Here is an 18533-nt window from a genome sequence, read left to right as displayed (position 1 = left end):
AGAGTCCCTCCAGCTCCTGGAGTCTAATCTGCAGTCTCACGACCTCCTTCTTCAGGCTATCCAGTTCCTGGCATCGACCGCATATGTACGCCTGCCTTCCGGAGGGGAGGTAGTCATACATATGACACCCGGTGCAGTATACTGGGTACCTCTGCTGGGTTCCTACAGCCTCCATTTCTTTTATCAAGGTTCCTTTGTCCCACGGTGTGTGTGAGTGTTGCCCAGCGCGCAGTTAACTGAAAGAGTACGAGAGAGAGAGAGAAGAGAGAATGAGTAGAGAAGAAGTATTATACAGAAGTTAGATATTAGATATTGCTGCTGGGCTGCATGGGCTCCTTCTCAAGGCTCCTTTGCAAAGGTGCTCTCGCTAAGGCGAGCCGAACGGCTGCGCGCCGTTGGCTCGTCTCCAATTAAGGAGGAGCCCGGACACTGACGCTGCCTCTGACGCGATGGGGGTGGGCGGAGCTCCCTCTCGCCACTACCCCAGCTGTTAGCCTGCCTGCCCGCCTTCTCCTGCTTCCTCGGCGGCTCTCCTGTTTCCTCTCTCCGGCTTCTGCAAGCCTCTCTTGCTCTGCCCTGCTCTCCGGCGCCTTAGGCAGCCACAATTAGAGCGTCTAGAGGCACCCAAAATAGGCATCATTATAGAATCTGGCCCTATGTTTCATTGCATAAAATGTGACCTATGCTAAAATAGCATACGTTAGAGGGGAAATAATCCATCTTAAGAGTAGCCCATATTGATAACTTCACCCTTAATGTCTCATGCCTACACTTCCTTCCCAAATAGATGTTTTACATCTGTCAAATCATAGCATTCCATGCTTTTTATTTTACAATTGTCATGATTTCAGATCTCCTGAATGTAATGATAAATCCATACTTCTTGTATCTGGATAACATACTGAGCATTTTCACTATCTGGATAAGTTCCAGGACCACTCTGGCTCTGCCCACTTTCCACCCTGGCACTATCCACATCCCCCCCACTAATTCTATAAATATGTACACACAATATTACACTCAATACAAAAAGCTGAAAGTGCAAGTTATAGAATAATGTGAGTTGTATGCTAAACTATAATTAGACTTAATTGGCACTGATTGGCATACATTTAACTGCTATTAGACAGTATTCTATAAATTGTGCATGAAAATGCAGATTACACAATTGCAAGGAAGCATGAATCCAGGAGGGACATGGACTTGTCACAGGCTTGCCTAGCACTTAGGCATATGGACTAGAGAATGCTAGCATTTATGCACCTAACTGCCTACATTTATACACGTAAATGCAAACTTATGGTAGTAATCTATAACATAAATCTGGTGTATAATTGCCATTATATAATCCATGCATTATCGTAGTGCCTAACCTTAAGCAATCTATAGAGAATTACTCCTACAGCACAGAGAATTGAAAATGTCAATCATTACAAAATTCTTCCAATGAAAATAAGACTGAAGTATATTGAGGTAACCCTAAAGTATATGACAAATTCATACAGAGAAATCGAAATCTCAAAATCACATTAATCAATACCCCTATTAACAATAATGATATTGGTGAATGAGACTCCTCAGTTTTCACAATTCATGTAAGGGAAATCCCATTATTAAGAGTTTATTCTATACTTGCCAGCATGATAGCTGCAAATGTGACTTTGTTTATCAGCTAATTTTGGACGCAGGTTGATATATTTAAAATTGGTTCTGCTAAGACTGTAGTCTATATTTAAAATTTGCACAGAAGGACTGTTTTGTTTAAGCACGTTATTCACATGAAAGAAAGATCCTGGGATGGTTCACATGCTTATACCAGGTTGGGTTAAATTAGATTCAACAATTCTTAATAATGTGATTTCCATTACATGAGTTGTGAAAACTGAGGACTCACATTCACCAATACAATTCAAACTCCTCTTACTAACTTCCAAATGCACTCACTCAGCTGCCCCTCACTATCTCTCTTCACTTATCTCCCCCTATGATCCCCCCCTGTGAACTTCACTCAGCTAGTACGTCTCTCCTTTCTGTGCCCTTCTCTTCGGCTGCCAACTCCAGACTCCATCCCTTCTGCCTTGCTGTGCTGTATGCTTGGAACAAGCTGCTTGAATCCCTATGGTGGGCTCCGTCTCTGGCAGTGTTCGAGGCCCTGTTAAAAGTCCACCTCTTTGAGAGTGCTTTCAACTCCTAAATCATCTCACCCATCCCCTATTCTCTATGTCACATCTGTCTGTCCAAGTTACATTGATAAATTAAGTTAGGCACCTAAATCATCTAGGTGCACTGATCTAGGCACTTAGGCCCAAATTCTGTAACTGGTGCCTAATTTTAGGCACCTATTTTGGAGGCGTCTATCTAAATTGAATAACAAGCTCAATTAAGCTTTTAAAGCAGCACTAATTTAAACTTAGGCGCCTATCAAGAAAGAGCGATTCTGTAACAAGGTGCCTCTAAAAATTTAGGCCTTCAAAAAAATAGGCAATATGCATGTTAGGTGTGAGCGTGGCTACATGTTAGGCACCTTGTTTCAGAATCGCTGCTCTTAAGCATGCTTAAGCGCTCATATGGCCACCTAACTTTTAGTTGTGCCTAGAGCTGGCCTATTTATTAGGCACCTCCAAAATAGGTGCTGCTCAGCATGATTCATTAAACAGTACCCAATTTTACTTGAATCGCGCTGAACGTTGCCTAATTTAGCACCTAACTTTCACAGACTTTGTACTTGCGAGTCAGATGACTACGGTGACCTCGGGAGACCCTTGAGACAGCACGGAATGTGCGAAACATGTCGGGTCAGACTCCCAGGTCCAGCTGTGTATAGAAGTTAAGTATACGCTCTTATACACTTTTATACCATTTCATTCATTGTATAAAAAGAAAAAAAGAAACAAAAAACATTTATATGAATATAATCACAGCAGTGAACAACGAATTACCTATGATGAGGCACCACAGAAATCTCCCGCTTTAGAAACTATTATAGCGGTGGAGTGGTGGGGCTGAGGTTTTTCGGTTAAGATTCCTACATTGAAATACACCAACCTAGTCCTTTTCGTTTATACATTCCATTAGAGAGGGTTGGTAACATATTTAATTTACTGGTATTTGGGCTAAAGTTTATAGAATCACAGCATTTGGAAACAGTGTGCACTATTTGCATAGAAATTAACTCTTAGCAACATTGATCTTGTAATGACAAAATGGCCAACAAGTTTCAAGTTTTATTTAAAATTTGATATACACACATTGTCATAATTTCAAAGCGTATTACAAATCTAAAAACGGAGAAACAGCAAAATACATGAACAAAATTTGGACAAACATATAAATAACAGAACTGATACAAAAGGAGGAGGAGAGGAACTACACATGTTAAGAGGAACTGTCCACTGTTAAGATAAGTGGCGGTGTTCCTATAACTATAGCGCTAATAGAAGTATAATAAATAAAGAATAACTATAGCGCTTATAGAAGTATAATAAATAAAGAATAACAAATAAATAAAAAGGCCAAAAAATATATATGGTGTTTAATAAAATTGGACTGACGCAGAATATAATAACCGGCAGTGTGGTGCCTAATTACAATCAGAAGGTCCATACAAATGAATTATTCACAAAAATAGAAATTGTGATTATAGATAAGAGTGATGGTGGAGAAATAACTTTGAAATAAGACTTAGAATAGATCACGGATAATAAAGAAAGAACAGATATGGTGAAGCACCCAAATAAAATGAAAATTGGCCTGAATATCTTTAGCCATATTCATATTATATAAATAATTACTGTAAGTATTCAATATAAAGTCATTTGACTTACGACTTTCCATTGCCAGGACTGTGATGTTATGTACAGCATTAGTCTCTCTATCCAAGAGCTTGGCAATTGTAATAACACCACTATTTGCATCAATATTGAAATATCTCTCCAGATCTGTGTTCCGATCTATTGAATATCTAGATGAAATATAAAAAAAGAAAAATAGACAATTTTGCAATGTTTATTTCTTGTACAAAAAATCAGCTAATATGTCTTTTTTTCCCCAAAGTAATGGGTCCTTTTACTAAAAATTAGTGCACTAATGGGAATTGGCATGTACTGTCATGTACACATAGATATAAAATAGGACATACAGCATTTAGCACATGCTAACATCCATTCACGTGCGCTAAGCTTCAGTAAAAAGGCCCCTAATTCTCCACTATAGAGAGATTTTCTGTACACAGCACAACTGGATAAATCAGGTTATACAAGTTTCACATCTGTTTCCAGCTTGCTTCCCTCTTTTATACAGAAAATAAAGTATGCTGTGGGAAAACAAGTGTGAGCCTGCCTCAAAATGTTTTAACTGAATACATTTTCTTTAATGGTATCTCACAACTGGACTACAAAAATTTGGAAAAGTAGCTTGTTTGCTATTCTTTCACCATTTCTTAATTTTGGTTTTCATTGGGAAGCTGTTCTGTAGTGTGACTTCTGATTCACTTATATATACAGTATACTCCCGCAAATTCACAGTTCAGAATTTGTGGACTCAGTCATTCACAGTTTTTCCCCAAGAAGCAGCCAATAGCTGGAAAGTTCACATCTCCCCAACAAATCCTGACGAAAGAAGAATTGCAAATGACATCTGAAAGCGTGAGGTTTAGATCACTGGCCGCGACTAGGGGATGCGGCTGCAAATGTTTCCTGCGGGACAACTGGCTGTTCATGCTTTAAACCGTGTCCGATATTTGCAGTTTTTCCAAATTTGTGGGCATTGTGCTAAATTAGGATGTAAGACATTGAAGTAGGTAGCAATTTGGTCCAGACTAATTAGGCATAAGTGCTCATATTTGCAATCATAGTCTGCTCTACTCGTGTGTGTTATTTTGAGCTTTAGCAAAAGTATTTAGCTCTGTAGTGAAAACAGGAGGAATTCAGAAGGAAGCCCCTCTCCACTATTAAAAAATAATACAGTATGAATGTTTGATGATTACGTATTGTAATTTCAAGGTCACTGGATGCAGATACATAAATGCCCAAATTCTATAAATGGTGCTTTAAATTCAGTGTGCAAATTTGGGTATGCACTCAATTTACATGCACAACTTAATTGTATGTAATTTTTTATTTCCAAAATTTTATGCACCACTTGATTTTCAATTCTCAGTGGTTTATAACCAAAAGCATACAATAAAAAATAATACAGTAAAACAACAAAGCAGTTTTTATCACCGGTTGACTCGCTGAATGCTCTGCATTGCTCCCAACCTCATAGGAACTCTATGAGCACCAGGAGCAGCGCAGAGCATTCAGTGTGCCAGCCTGTACTAAAAACTGCTTTTGCGGTTTTGTAAAAGGGGGGGGGGGAATAAATTGTTTACCCTAATAATGTAAAATACATCTACAGGGAAAATGCAGGAAAAAGTTGCTCCAATAGCCAAAAACCTGTATTTCATAACCAAGAACTATTTCCTACATTCTTGAGTGGCTCTCATTACATCTAGAAAATTTTGAATTGGCTGGCTGCAAAAATAAAAACCTTTTTTATATTTAAAGTAATTCTTTAAAACTAGCAATTTATCTCTTTCTGACAAGAGAGTTACCAACAAAGTTGAAAGAATGGAAATTATATCTTGAGTGTCTTCTAAGAAGGTAGTGAGTTCCCCAGCTGCTAATGCTGAGGCTACATCCACCGCTCCTTTAGTTGACATTGCTAGTGATGATGGCAACCTTCTGAAATACAATTTACTTGGATATTTCCAGTTTTAAATTTCCCTAAAATATTTTCTAAGCAATATTTCAGCTGAAAGGAAAGGTGAACAAGGGAAATTTAAAAAGCGTAAATTATTAACACAAACGGTTTTCACAGCTGAGATACTAACTGATTAAATTACTTTCTCTTGATTTTGCATCTCATCTTATTTTTGTAACATCATCTTGTAATATAGAGATAGAAGACACAAATTTAGAAAAAGTACATAATTGTGCTACTTTCCCTTTAAGCAATTTCTCAGTCCAGGTGACAACTGACCAAATACCTTTAAAGGAAATATCACCCTCAGGAACATCTTGAGTAGAAACCATCTCAACCGTATTAAAATTGACCAGTTATAATTTAGCTATCAGTCCCTTGAGATGCTACAATGGGATTTTGCACTATTTTAGGTTTGTCCTGCAACTCATTAGGCATGGACTCCACCTGAATATTTACATCTGCAGGCAGAGGTGGAGAGGATCTAGTGTTGGAACTCAAGAGATAACCCATTCAAAAAAAGAGAGGGCAAAAAAGTAATTACTGTTTGAGCAATTCCAATCAAATGTTTGTCCATAGGACCTTTAATCACTGGTGTAGATCACATATCCCCTTCGTTTCCCCATAACTCACTCAATGTACAGCACAGCTGGCTAATATACTTCACTCTAATAGAACTGGGTGATGTATGGGGTGAGGGACGTGAAATCTGTAAACACTGCAAGCAAAGATGGAAGGCTCTTTCCTCCTGTCCTCAAACTCTCTTCATGAACCAAGTAATCTTGTAAAATCAAAATTTTAAGATTTTGGTACTTTAGTTCCTGTCTTGCTCTATATCCTCTCAGCAGCTGTTCTTTCAGCACAAAGTTTAAAATGCATGCAATGACTATCCTGGGTCTAGAGAAACCCTCTATAGGTCTGCCCATGTGCACAAGCTCCAAAGGAGAGTCATATAGAAATTCCTCCATGAGACAATTTTCCAAGAAACGATGCAGTTTGTTGTCTCTAAGAGTTTCAGGTAATCCCACCAAACAAATGTTATTTCTTCATAAACAGTTTTCTAGGTCATCTAGCTTTTTCAGTATAGCCCACCAGAGATTTTTTTCAATGCAGCAAATTCCTTCGAGACACCACTCAATGTGTCCTCTAAATAGCTCACTCTTGTTTCCAGTTCAGTCACCCGTAAATTGAAAACAAAGATTGATTGCAATAGCACCTGGAAATTAGCATTAAGTGAGTTGAATTTTGGTCCCAAAGTTGCTGTTACTGCTTCAGTTAATGTAGAAAGAAACACATTGTTACTACAGAACCTTCTTCTTGGCTCTCTGCCATCCTTGAATCACCCACAGTAGAGCATGTCAATTTTAGAGATAGATTTTTATTTTTCAATTTTACAAACTACTAGTGACCAAATCATACAGTTTTGAATGCTAAATCTAAACTGCTTAAAGTGAGTCTAATCAACATCAATCAACAGTTAAAATAAGTACATTTGTAGCCACATACAGTAATTGTCCTTAAATAGAAATAGGAATTCTGAGCATTGGAGCACATTTGGAGCATTTAGGGCCTGATTCTGCAAAATGTGTCTAAAGTTAGGCACCGTTTAGATGCCTAGTTTAGGCGTCCTTTGCAGAATCGCGTTCAGCACTGTTTAGGTGTTTAACTTTTAGGCGTTCTTTAGAGAATCAGGTTTTAGATAAGATTTAGACATCAAAACAATGTCCTTAATGTTATAATATTTTATTATGTTATTAGAATGCTGATTTTATGCTGTTTTTCATTATAATTGTAATACTAGGAGTTGGATCTGTTTAATACTTTTATTTATTTCTCTTCCATCAGACTGGGTGACTGGGATTCGAACCAGCAACATTAGGATAGAAGAGTATAGGTTTAACCAGTGTGCTAGAAAGCTGCATAGTAAAACTGCATAGGCATTGTAAGAAAGTCTACTTTTGAGCACAGTTTTGAGCTTAATAAAGCAAAAAACAAAACAAAACCCATAGCGCTATTTAGCAGATCGTATTAAGGACATCCAAAGAGTGCCTAAATTCCATCCATAGAACTCAGATCTATTTGAAGCCCAAACTAAGCTCAAAAGTAGACCTGGTTTTCATTCGCCTACAATATAGGCATGATATGGATACCCTAGGTCGCTCAGTGTTATGTAAATTAATTAAAGGATGCCCACATTGAGTCATTGCCTAAACCACGCCCATTCCACATCTACGCCTATTGAATTAGGTGTGAGTTTTAAACATGGACATCCATGAAATTGTGGCTGCGTCTACAAAGTGGCATCTACATCCTTTGGATGCTTAGATTGGATGCCTAAAGCATGCCTACCTTTAGGCATGACTTAGGCGCCCTCTATAGAATTGGGGCCATAACGCTCCGGGCCGTGGTAGAAACCTCTACCCTGGCTTAGTAAAAAGGGGTGGGGGGAAAGCTAGGTACAAAGTAAACTAAAGTAATAATTGACAACCTCAATCACAAGATAACAAACCTACAAGTTAACATACTACTACTACTATTTATTAGTTCTATAGTGCTGAAAGGTATACGCAGCGCTGTACAAAATTCTCTCACTAGCCAGAACATGGGGAAGAGGAGGTGGTCTTGCAATAATCTTCCGAGACCAACTAAACTGTACCACTCTCAACACAACATCTTCGCCCAACTCAGAAATTCTAACCATCTCCCTAACATCAAAATCACTGCCCTCCTCACTAACCATCACTTTATTCTACATCCCTCCAAAAAAATGGACCACATCCAAAGAGGACTTCGCAGAAACCCTACTAACCAACTCTCTAACAAGTCCCTACAACCTCCTATGCGGGGACATTAACATCCATCTCGAGCAACCCGATCAACCAGAAATCTTAGATTTTTGGTCACTCCTCACCCAACTAGGCTATGACAAACACCCCCCCATCAAAACCCACCAAAGAGGTCATCAGTTAGACCTGGTGACTCTCTCATCTAAGGATCAGACCAACCCCACTTTCTACTGGAAACAAGGCAACTGGTCAGACTCGCTTTGGTCTGACCACCGTCTATGTACCTTCACCATAGGATGCCAACATAACCCCCCCCAAAACAGCAAAACCAGAACTACCATATCCCACACTACCAGAGGAAAGATTGACCCAACTGAATTTTGGTCCCGTTTTGAAATCAACACCAACCCAACAGAAGAAACGGACCAGCTCATGAGCTCCTGGATCAAGGATAGTACCAACATATTAAACGAGATCGCCCCCATTAAAACACGCAGAATAAGAACCTCAAACAAAGAGGGCTGGTTCGACTCAGAACTGCAGCTATTAAAGAAGGACCTCAGAAAAGCAGAAAGATTATGGCAAAAATCTGGTACCCTAGAACACAGACTGGCCTGGAGACTAAAACTAAAAAATTACAAAAACCTCATCAATGAAAAAAGAAAAAACTTCTACTCCCACAAAATTGGTAACATAAAAACCAACAGTAGTAACCTCTTCAAATTGGTTAATGACCTATATAACATCGAGACCTTCACAAACACACAAGAAGAATCCACTTTAACCGCCAACACCCTTGCCGACTTCTTCAACACCAAGATTCAAAAATTAAGATTAACACTACCTACCAGGCCCAACCCACTCGAGTTGTTCCCCATTCTCCTGGACCCGGACATATCAAACCCAGACACAGGAACTAGAACAGACCTAAGCTGGAAACAATTCGCAACAATCGACTGGCAGACATTTAATACCTACTACAACAAATACACACACTCCTTTTGCAAACTGGACACATGCCCACCAAACATCATGAAAGCCGCCCCGCCCCACTTCAAAGCAAACATGATGATCTGGGTCAATTCACTTTTATCTACAGGAAACTTCCCGTTAGAGCATGGTCATATTATGATCACCCCAATTATAAAAAATGCGAAAGAACCATCAAACTCCCCTGCTAATTATAGACCAATTGCTAGCATCCCCCTATTTATCAAAATAGCAGAAGGGATGGTAAAGGCGGAACTCGTTGCATATCTTGAAAAATTCAACATCCTAAGCGACAATCAATCAGGTTTCCGCACAGACCACAGCACTGAAACCATCATAGCCTCCCTTCTCGACCACCTCCACACCCTCTTTAGCCAGGGCTCAAGCGCCCTGATTATACAACTTGATCTGAGCAGTGCCTTCGACCTGGTCGACCACTCCATTCTCCTTGAATGCCTGGCCCACATCGGCATCTCCGACCAGGTCCTCAACTGGTTCCAGGGGTTCCTAAGAAATAGATCCTACACGGTGCTCAAGAACAACTTGTTCTCATACAGTTGGGACAATACCTGCGGGGTCCTTCAGTGCTCCCCCCTGTCACCCACCCTGTTCAATATCTACCTATCCTCCCTAGGGAACCTTCTACACAACCTCAAACTTAAATCTTTCATCTATGCAGACGACATCACAATAGCCATCCCACTAACCAATTTCTCACAAGAACGACTCAACTACATTACAAACATTCTCAACCAGATCGAACTCTGGATGTTATCTTTTAGACTGAAACTCAATCCCGACAAATCAAAATTCTTCCTAGCCACCCCCAAGGACAAAATCAAGGACACTTCAATTCAACTAAAAGGACAAACTTTCCCCCTCGAGCCCACGCTAAAGATACTGGGAGTCACTCTGGACAAAAATCTATCCTTAGAAAACCACACCGATCTCATGGTCAGGAAAAGCTTCTCCGTACTGTGGAAACTCCGCACCATAAAAAAATACTTTGACGACACCTCTTTTCGCCTACTTGTACAATCCTCCATCCTCAGCATCCTTGACTACTGCAACATCATATACCTCAACGCCACAAAGAAAACCACCATGAGACTAAAAATAATCCAAAATACCGCGGTGCGTCTCATCTTCGGCCTTAAGAAATGGGAACACATCACCCCCTTCTACCACCAACTTCACTGGCTGCCATTTGAATCTAGAGTCCTCTTTAAATTCGCATGCTTCTGCTACAAATCGATAAATGGTTCAGCACCAAGTTACATCAATTCTCACTTTAACCTCTACAACACAAACAAGAAATCCCGTAGAATTCAGCTGTTCGCCTTCCCGTCTCTAAAACTCTGCCACCTTAAAAGATTCCTAGACAAAACCTTCGCCTTCCAAGCAGCTAAGCTCAACCCATGGCTTGCACAAATGATACTCGAGGCCCCCACTTACCTCGGCTTCAGAAAATCACTCAAAACCTACCTATTCGGCAAACAAGACCCCTAACAACCCCCCCCCCCCCCGCTTACATTACTACACCCCCCCACCCACCCCCGCTCTTCCCCCCTTAATTGCTCCCCTCTCCCCCATCTCCCCTCCGCCAGTCATCCTCTGTTAAGTTCGATTAACACTGCTTATATCCGATAAACTATTTACATCGGATAAATTGTCTTTACATGATAAAATGCTGTAAACCCCGCTCTTACATTTGTTTCTACCTGATAAATTGTATACTGCTGATAACTTGTTTAAAATTGTTCAAACTGTTTGTAAATCTGCGTGTCAACGCAGATACTACTGTAACTGATGTAAACCGCCTAGAACTCTCCGGGTATGGCGGTATATAAGAATAAAATTATTATTATTATTATTACATATTTAATGTAAAATAGACAGTCCCTGCTCAGAAGAGCTTACAATCTAATTTAGACAGGACATTTCAGGATTGGGGAGGTTATAGTGGGTATAGGTATCTGACAGCAGTGAATGGGAGTTAAGAGTTGAAAGCAGTTTGAAAAAAGTGGGCCTTTAGCTTGAATTTGAACACTGCCAGGGATGGAGCATGAAATATTGATTCAGGCATATGGTGCCGCAAGAAGGAAGGGAGGGAGTCTGGAGTTCACAGTGGAAGAGAAGAGTACATATAAGAAGGGCTTGCCCGATGAGTGGAGATCACGGGAGGGGGTGGGGGGGAACATAGGGGGAGATAGCAAACTTGATCAAAGAAAAACCATTCAAAAATAAAGACAAAATTGTCTAATTTTAAGTGGCTTAACATTTAATTTTAATTCACAATATTGCTTGAAGGGAGAGAAAGGGGGCAGATGCTGATGGAAGTGGGAGGAAGGGAGAGAAGAGAGTGAAATGCCCGATCATGAGGATGTGGGAGAGGGAAGGAGAAGAGAGAGATGCCAGACCATTGGAGGAGGGAAGAGAAGATGATGGATGCCACACCAATTGGGGGGGGGGGAAGAAGAGATGGAAGGGAGAGGCAGACAATTTCAAGATGAAAAGAAGAGAGTGACAAGAAGATGAGGAGAGCAGAAACAAGAGAAGGCAAAGGTAGAAAAAAAATTTCTGTTTATTTTTTTTTTTTTTTTGCTTTAGGAGACATCACTGTTTCTGTGGTGTTGCATTGTATGCAGAGTCCAGCTTCTTGGTGGTTTTATTTAACCTTTTTCTACGTATTTATATTTTATCCCCCCTTTTACAAAACTGTAGAGCATTTTTTAGCGCTGGCTATGGCTAAAAACCATACTACAGTTTTGTAAAAGGGGGAGAGGTTAGTTTGTGATTACATATTCCATACTAGGCAAAGGTGTTTTCTGTGTTCTGTTTGTATGTAGTGTTTATTAAGTTAGCAAGCTGTGTGGTGCAGTGTTGATTTGAGTTATCTTGTAATTGTAGTACCCCTCCTGAAGAAGCCAGCGGGTGAAACCTAGGTTGGGGGGTCGGTATTGTGAGTAAACGGAGGAGCCCGGAGCAGTTATGTGTACCATCTACACCATTCAAAGTTAAGTTGTTGTGAAATTTATGATTTTATTTTTATTTAAGTTTTATTTTCTGTTATTTAGTCTTTGTTTGGTGGAGGAGACTGTGAACAACTATGATGGTCTCCTTAACAGCTGCCCCGTGAACTTGTTTCACCGGACCTCAGCTGTGGGTCTGAGTGTTCACTTAACCACATCAGCCTTGTGTTGAAATTAGTGCTTGAAGTAAAACAAAGGTGATTAGTACAACACTGTTTGTATGAAAGACATGTTTATTTTTGTTAGCGTTGACCAGCCTTGTTTGGCAAAATGCATCAGGCATGGTTCTTGGGAGCATCTTGAATTAACCTGATTTGAATCTCCTTATTTTTCTGCCAATCTTCTTTTGTTTCATGTTGGATTTTTTGGTGGACTGCTTGCCTTGTTGTTTCGTTGCAAGTTAACATACATGGAGTGGAACGTGCTAGAGGAGTTACAGATTTGGTTGTTTATACATAGTAACATAGTAAATGACCTGAATGGTCCATTCAGTCTGCCCAACCTGATTACATTTAAATTTTTTCTATTTAGCTATTTCTGGGCAAGAATTCAAAGCTTTACTCGGTACTGTGTTTGGGTTCCAACTGCCGAAATCTCCGTCAAAATCTACTGCAGCCCATCTACACCCTCCCAGCCATTGAAGCCCTCTCCAGCCCATCCTCCCCCAAACTGCCATATACAGACCATGCAAGACTGCCCAGTACTGGCCTTAGTTCAATATTTAATATTATTATCTGATTCTAGATCCTCTATGTTCAAAGAAGCGTGGGATGAACACATGGGTTACAGTTGGTTGATGTAGAGTGAGGCAGTTGAGAGGCATTGTAAACTTGGTTATTAATATAGACATATTTTGGATAGTATTACTGCTTTATAAATATTTGAATACTTTTATATATGCATGGAAAGGGTTCAGAGTTAAAGTCCTGGGTAAGTAGGTAGGAAGGGAAGGAAGGGGGATTTGTTCAGAGATGTTTGGGGATTGCATAGAAGAAAAACTGTGCACTGGTATGCTAATCTTTGTTTGTTTTGAATTAAAAAAAAAAATACAAGTGGAAATAAAGAAGTAAATAAGAAAACAGATAAATGGGGGCGGGACAGCAGTGGGGCATGGGCGGGGTAGGAGCGGGGCAGGGGCGGGGGGGCCCCAGCATACTTGGGTGCCTAGAGACCTTCGAAGAATTAATCCTGTCCTGCTCTTCCGGTACCTCACCTGACTCTATAGAAACATTGAAAAGGTCAGCCAGCAGAGCTGACAGAACGTGCTTAAGTTCCCTCAGTACCTTCAGATGTACATCATCCATCTTTAGTTTAGCTAGCTCCTCACAAACACAATTTTCTGAAAATTAATCAGGCTCTACCACACCTCCATTCCTATTTGCATTTGTCTTCTATGGTCTTGCTCCCAGCACTTCAGCTGTGAGCATAGAACATATATATTTGTTAAGCAATTCAGCCTTATCTTTATCAGTTTCTACATATTCTTCCTTTCACTTTTGATTTGATTTGATTTCTTATATACCACTATACTGTGAGGTTCACTTTTGAGTCTCACAATACCACTTTTGTACTTCTTTCTATTACTAATATATCTAAGAAATATATTGTCCTTCCATTTTACCATGCCAGCTAATTTGTAATCCATTTGCATCTTTGCTACTTGACCAGCCTCTCTTAACTTTTCCAGATATTTTTGCCTGTCTTCCTCTTTCTGTGATCTTTTGTAGTTTATGAAAGCTAACCTCTTATTCCTTCCCCTCTCAGCTACTACTTTTGAGAACCGAAGTAGCCTTCTTTTCCTTTTCCTTACTTTCCTTACAAAATGGTTTGTTACCCTTACAAAAGTTCTTTTCATTTTTGCCCACTGCTTTCTTACTTCTTCAGATGTTCCCATCTAGACAATTCCTTGATGTAATTCCCCATCTGAACAAAATTAGATTTTGTAAAGTCTAGAACCTTTACTTTTGAATGAGTCCCCTCTACACCTTATGATATAATTATTTATTAATTTTCAAATGACATTACAAGTATTCATTTGTACAGAAAGTAAATTAGTTGAGATATGACCTATAACAATATAAATCATAAATTATCCAAATAAAATTAAAACAGGAAAAATCTTCCAACCAACTCAACTCAAGTCCTCAAAAAGTGGATCCAAGATTTCTTAAAGCGAGCTAAAGAAATATTATTAGAAGATAAATTACAGACAAACTGAGAAAAGGCAGATATTAATTATGGAGCTGATAGTTTCTCTTTATCCAATCTGGACATGGCCAGAAAAGCTGTTAGTTGTTGTGGTTCAAAGAAAACATATTTAATTGAACGGTAGCAGATTATACACTTGCACGGATGTCCAAAGTAAAACGTTGCTCCCAGTGAAGTGACTCCAGATTTCAACAACAAAAATTCTCTTCGCCGTCTTTGAGTTTCTTTAGAAAGATCAGGAAACATTTGTATTTTGCAACCGAGGAACTCTTTCTTCCTATTTTTAAAGATAAGTCTCAACAACCATGTTTTATCCAAAGCAAGAGCTATGGTCAAAATCATTGTTGAAGGTACTACTGTTTCTATTTCTGAAGTTTCCAACAGTTCAGATACATTCAATGGTGCTTGATTCAATACGTTAACTTGCGTTTGCGCCCCTTCTTTATTTGGCAAGTAATACACTTGAACAAATGGTGGTAAAGTTTCTTCTGAAACCTGTAAAATCTCTATCAGATATCTCCTAAGCATTTCCCTAGGAGTAACCGAAGTCAATCTAGGGAAATTAATTAATCTTAAATTATTGTTCCTAGAATTATTTTCAAGTGTCTCAATTTTCTTCCGTAAATTGATATTATCTTTAATTAGGGATTGCTGAACTTGTTTGGTCATAGATATTTCTTGATCAAGCTTTTGAGTAGTGGTCTTTGAAATAGTCACTTCCGTTGACAAATCTTTGAGCTCTCTAGAATGTTGAATCAATTTCCTTTCAATATGTTGGAAATTGGGACTAATAGTCTTGGTGAAATTTACAATCAAATCCCACAGTGAATCTAAAGTCACTTGTGCTGGTTTCTCAATAATAGGAAAACTGTGCTGAATGCTAAAGTGCTCACCGTCAAGAGAAGAAAAGTTCCCCTGGTTAGGTCCTGGCTGGAATCTTTCACCTCCGGTTACATGACCTCCCCCGGCTTCTTCTGCAGCTGCTCCCTGAACAGAGAGTACTGCCTCAGTCTCCCATGATGACCCTGCTGCCTCTAGGGGGAGTACTTCCCCCATCTCCGGGGTTTCCTCCATCCCTGGGGAACTTGCCAACCGGGGACACGGAGGTGGAGCTCTAGGGTCGGGGCTCAAGGTGGTCTCGAGCCCTGGAGAGACATCGCCGGTCTCGCCCCCATCCGGTGCTCTCAGCGGGCTTGCTCCCGACTCTGGCAGGGCTGCCTCCTGCATCCGCCGCAACATTTCTTCGATCCTGCCGAAGGAGGGCACCTCGGAGCGCCATGAGGCGCCAACAGCATTCCTGCCCCTTCTCTTCGGCATCCTAGGTAGGAAACGAACCAATTCGCAAGAAAAAGGAAAATAAGAATGGAGCGGTCAGAAGCGTCGCTCTCAGAGCGTCTGCACCCCCCTCTACACCTGTCTTAATATTAAACCACACTATGTGGTGATCATCTCCTGTAACATCAGAAACACTTTTCCCATTTGTAAGCACCTAATCTAGTATGGCCCCATCCTGCGTGGGTTCCATTATTTATTTATTTTATAAACCTATAGCCTGCTACATCCACTAGTGCTGTGGCAGCTCTTCTTGTAGAGAATCCAGGATCTCCCTACTTCTACAAGACCACATAATAAGGATACCCCAATCAATATCTAGCATGTAAAATAAGCTAGTAATACTTACCCTTTTACAGCTATATTATGAATGTCTATTAAATCTATCACATCAGTGTAAATACATTGTCCATTCCCTATTTCCAGATTGACCCAAAGTGTCTCTTCCTTAATCTGTAGATCCTGCAATAGTGTGGCTTTAATATGATTTTTCACATATAACATTATTCCCCCTCCTTTTATTCCTACCCTGTATTTACTGAACAGATTATAGCCCAATTATAACTACATCTGAGTCATGGTTCTCCGTGAATCACATCTCCGTGATTGCCACTAAATCCAACTCATCTTCTTCCATCACAGCGTCTAGATCCAGAACCTTTTTTCCCATACTTCGAGCATTAGTATATTCTGCTTTCATTGCTTCCTTTTCTCATTTATGTAGAGATATTTAGTGATTCACTAACTTAAACTCCCCTGGGGGCTTTGTTCACCCTGCCACAACAATTCTAGTTTAAAACCCTCTTCAGTAGGCGTAGGCTAGCCAGTCTGCTTTTGAAGGCACTTCTTTCCTTCTTTGATAGATGCACACTATCCCTGCTCAGCTGCCCTTGGAAAATCATCCCATGGTCCAGGAAACCAAAACTCTCTTGACAACACCATCCACATATTCATCTCCTGGATGAGAATACCACCTGCACACCTGACTGCTTCACCTTCTCTCCCAGATCCACAAAGTCACTTTTGATATGGTCTGAGGGGTACCTAGCAGTTTCATTAATACCAACGTGGATGAACAGCATCAGATAATAATAGTCATTAGTCTTGATTATTCTCGGAAAGCTCTCCATAACATCTTGGATTTTGGTCCCAGGCAGACAGCATACCTCCTGGGATATCATATCTGGTCTGCATATCAATGCCTCTGTACCCACAAAAGGGAATCACCAACCACCACTACCTTACACCTCCTAGTGGTTATGGTTCCAGCAACTTTGGGGATTTCAAACTTTGGTCCTTCCTCTTTGTTAATTTAATGCTATTAAAAAAAACACCCAGCAAAGAGGCCATATCTTATTTGCTTCTGTTTTAGCTCATGAGTTCCCTGCTGAACATCTGGCCCCTAATATAATCTTCTCTCCTTTTCTGACTATACACATGACCAGCAGCCTTAGATGTTATTTCTGCATACCTTTCTATGGACTGAGTGTTTAGAACCACCACAGGCTTGCTCAGATATGGCTTGATGTCTATTGTTGTCATGGTTCAGGTAAGAAGAGGCTCAGATTCTCCAGAGCTCCAGTCAAGTAATTAGGTGACTAGAGTTGCCTCAGTGTTGATGGATGGAGTTTTTCATGGGACTCACCCTGCTGTCTCCAAGCTGTGTCTTATTATCTCCTTCACCTCTGTCAATATCTTCTGCATTACATTTCTTCTCTCCTGTTCATCTTCACTGCACAACATAGCTTGCAGAACAGACTCGCTGTAACTATACCAAGTCCACGTCAAGACAAGTCAAACTGGGATATAAATTCCCTAGGAATTAAAATATTACAAATTTCTGCAGTTCAGCAACAGCCTCAGCCCTCCTTCTGATGTCACTCCCTGTTCACGGAACCAGGAAGTGATGTCTGAGGGAAGGCTAGGCCAGTGTGAGCAGCGGGTAGAAGACCCTGCTCACTGCCGGTGAAGATTAGAAGGGGAACAGCGGGGGGAAGAATACATCTAAGAGACACACCCCCTTCACAGGTGGAGGTGTACATGGCACATCAGTACCAGGCCCTTCCACTGTGGGCACAAACTTCCCTCACTACGTCACTGGAGCAAAGGCTACTTTTTTTCCAGCACCTTTATAAAAGGATCCCTAAATAGGTATGCACAATACATATGCCTTCACAATTTGTGTGCATTGTAATAAAATTAACCTTACCATGTATGTTCTATATAATACTGGCTTCTTGAATGCTGTAAAAATTCCATTTTATCTTTTATGTTTCATCATCTGTTTTCTTTCTGGCTGCCAGCGTTGCTGTGCACTAAGACATCAAGGCTGTTTATAAAATGTGCAACAGCCTTATTCTCCCCCGAGACTAAAACCTGTCACCTTTTTAAAAGTCACAAAAGGTCAATTTCTAAGATGAAGTCCCTTTCCAGCCCTCAGTTG

The 18533-nt window shown here is 40.2% G+C and overlaps 1 protein-coding gene across 5 annotated transcripts in view; it reads right to left on the bottom strand.

Annotated features, from left to right (window-relative positions):
* The window catches only part of CDH7 (cadherin 7), a 390069-nt gene that overhangs the window by 79536 nt on the left and 292000 nt on the right, over window positions 1–18533 (bottom strand). For all 5 annotated transcript variants that reach the window (XM_033934193.1, XM_033934192.1, XM_033934194.1 and 2 more), the window contains one exon: window positions 3825–3961. In XM_033934193.1, the coding sequence (XP_033790084.1) occupies window positions 3825–3961 (137 nt within the window). The remainder of the gene's footprint in view (window positions 1–3824; window positions 3962–18533) is intronic.

Source organism: Geotrypetes seraphini, chromosome 2 (genome assembly GCF_902459505.1).
Source record: "Geotrypetes seraphini chromosome 2, aGeoSer1.1, whole genome shotgun sequence".
In the NCBI taxonomy this organism is placed as follows: Eukaryota; Metazoa; Chordata; class Amphibia; order Gymnophiona; family Dermophiidae; genus Geotrypetes; species Geotrypetes seraphini.
This window is presented reverse-complemented; position numbering and strand designations above follow the sequence as displayed.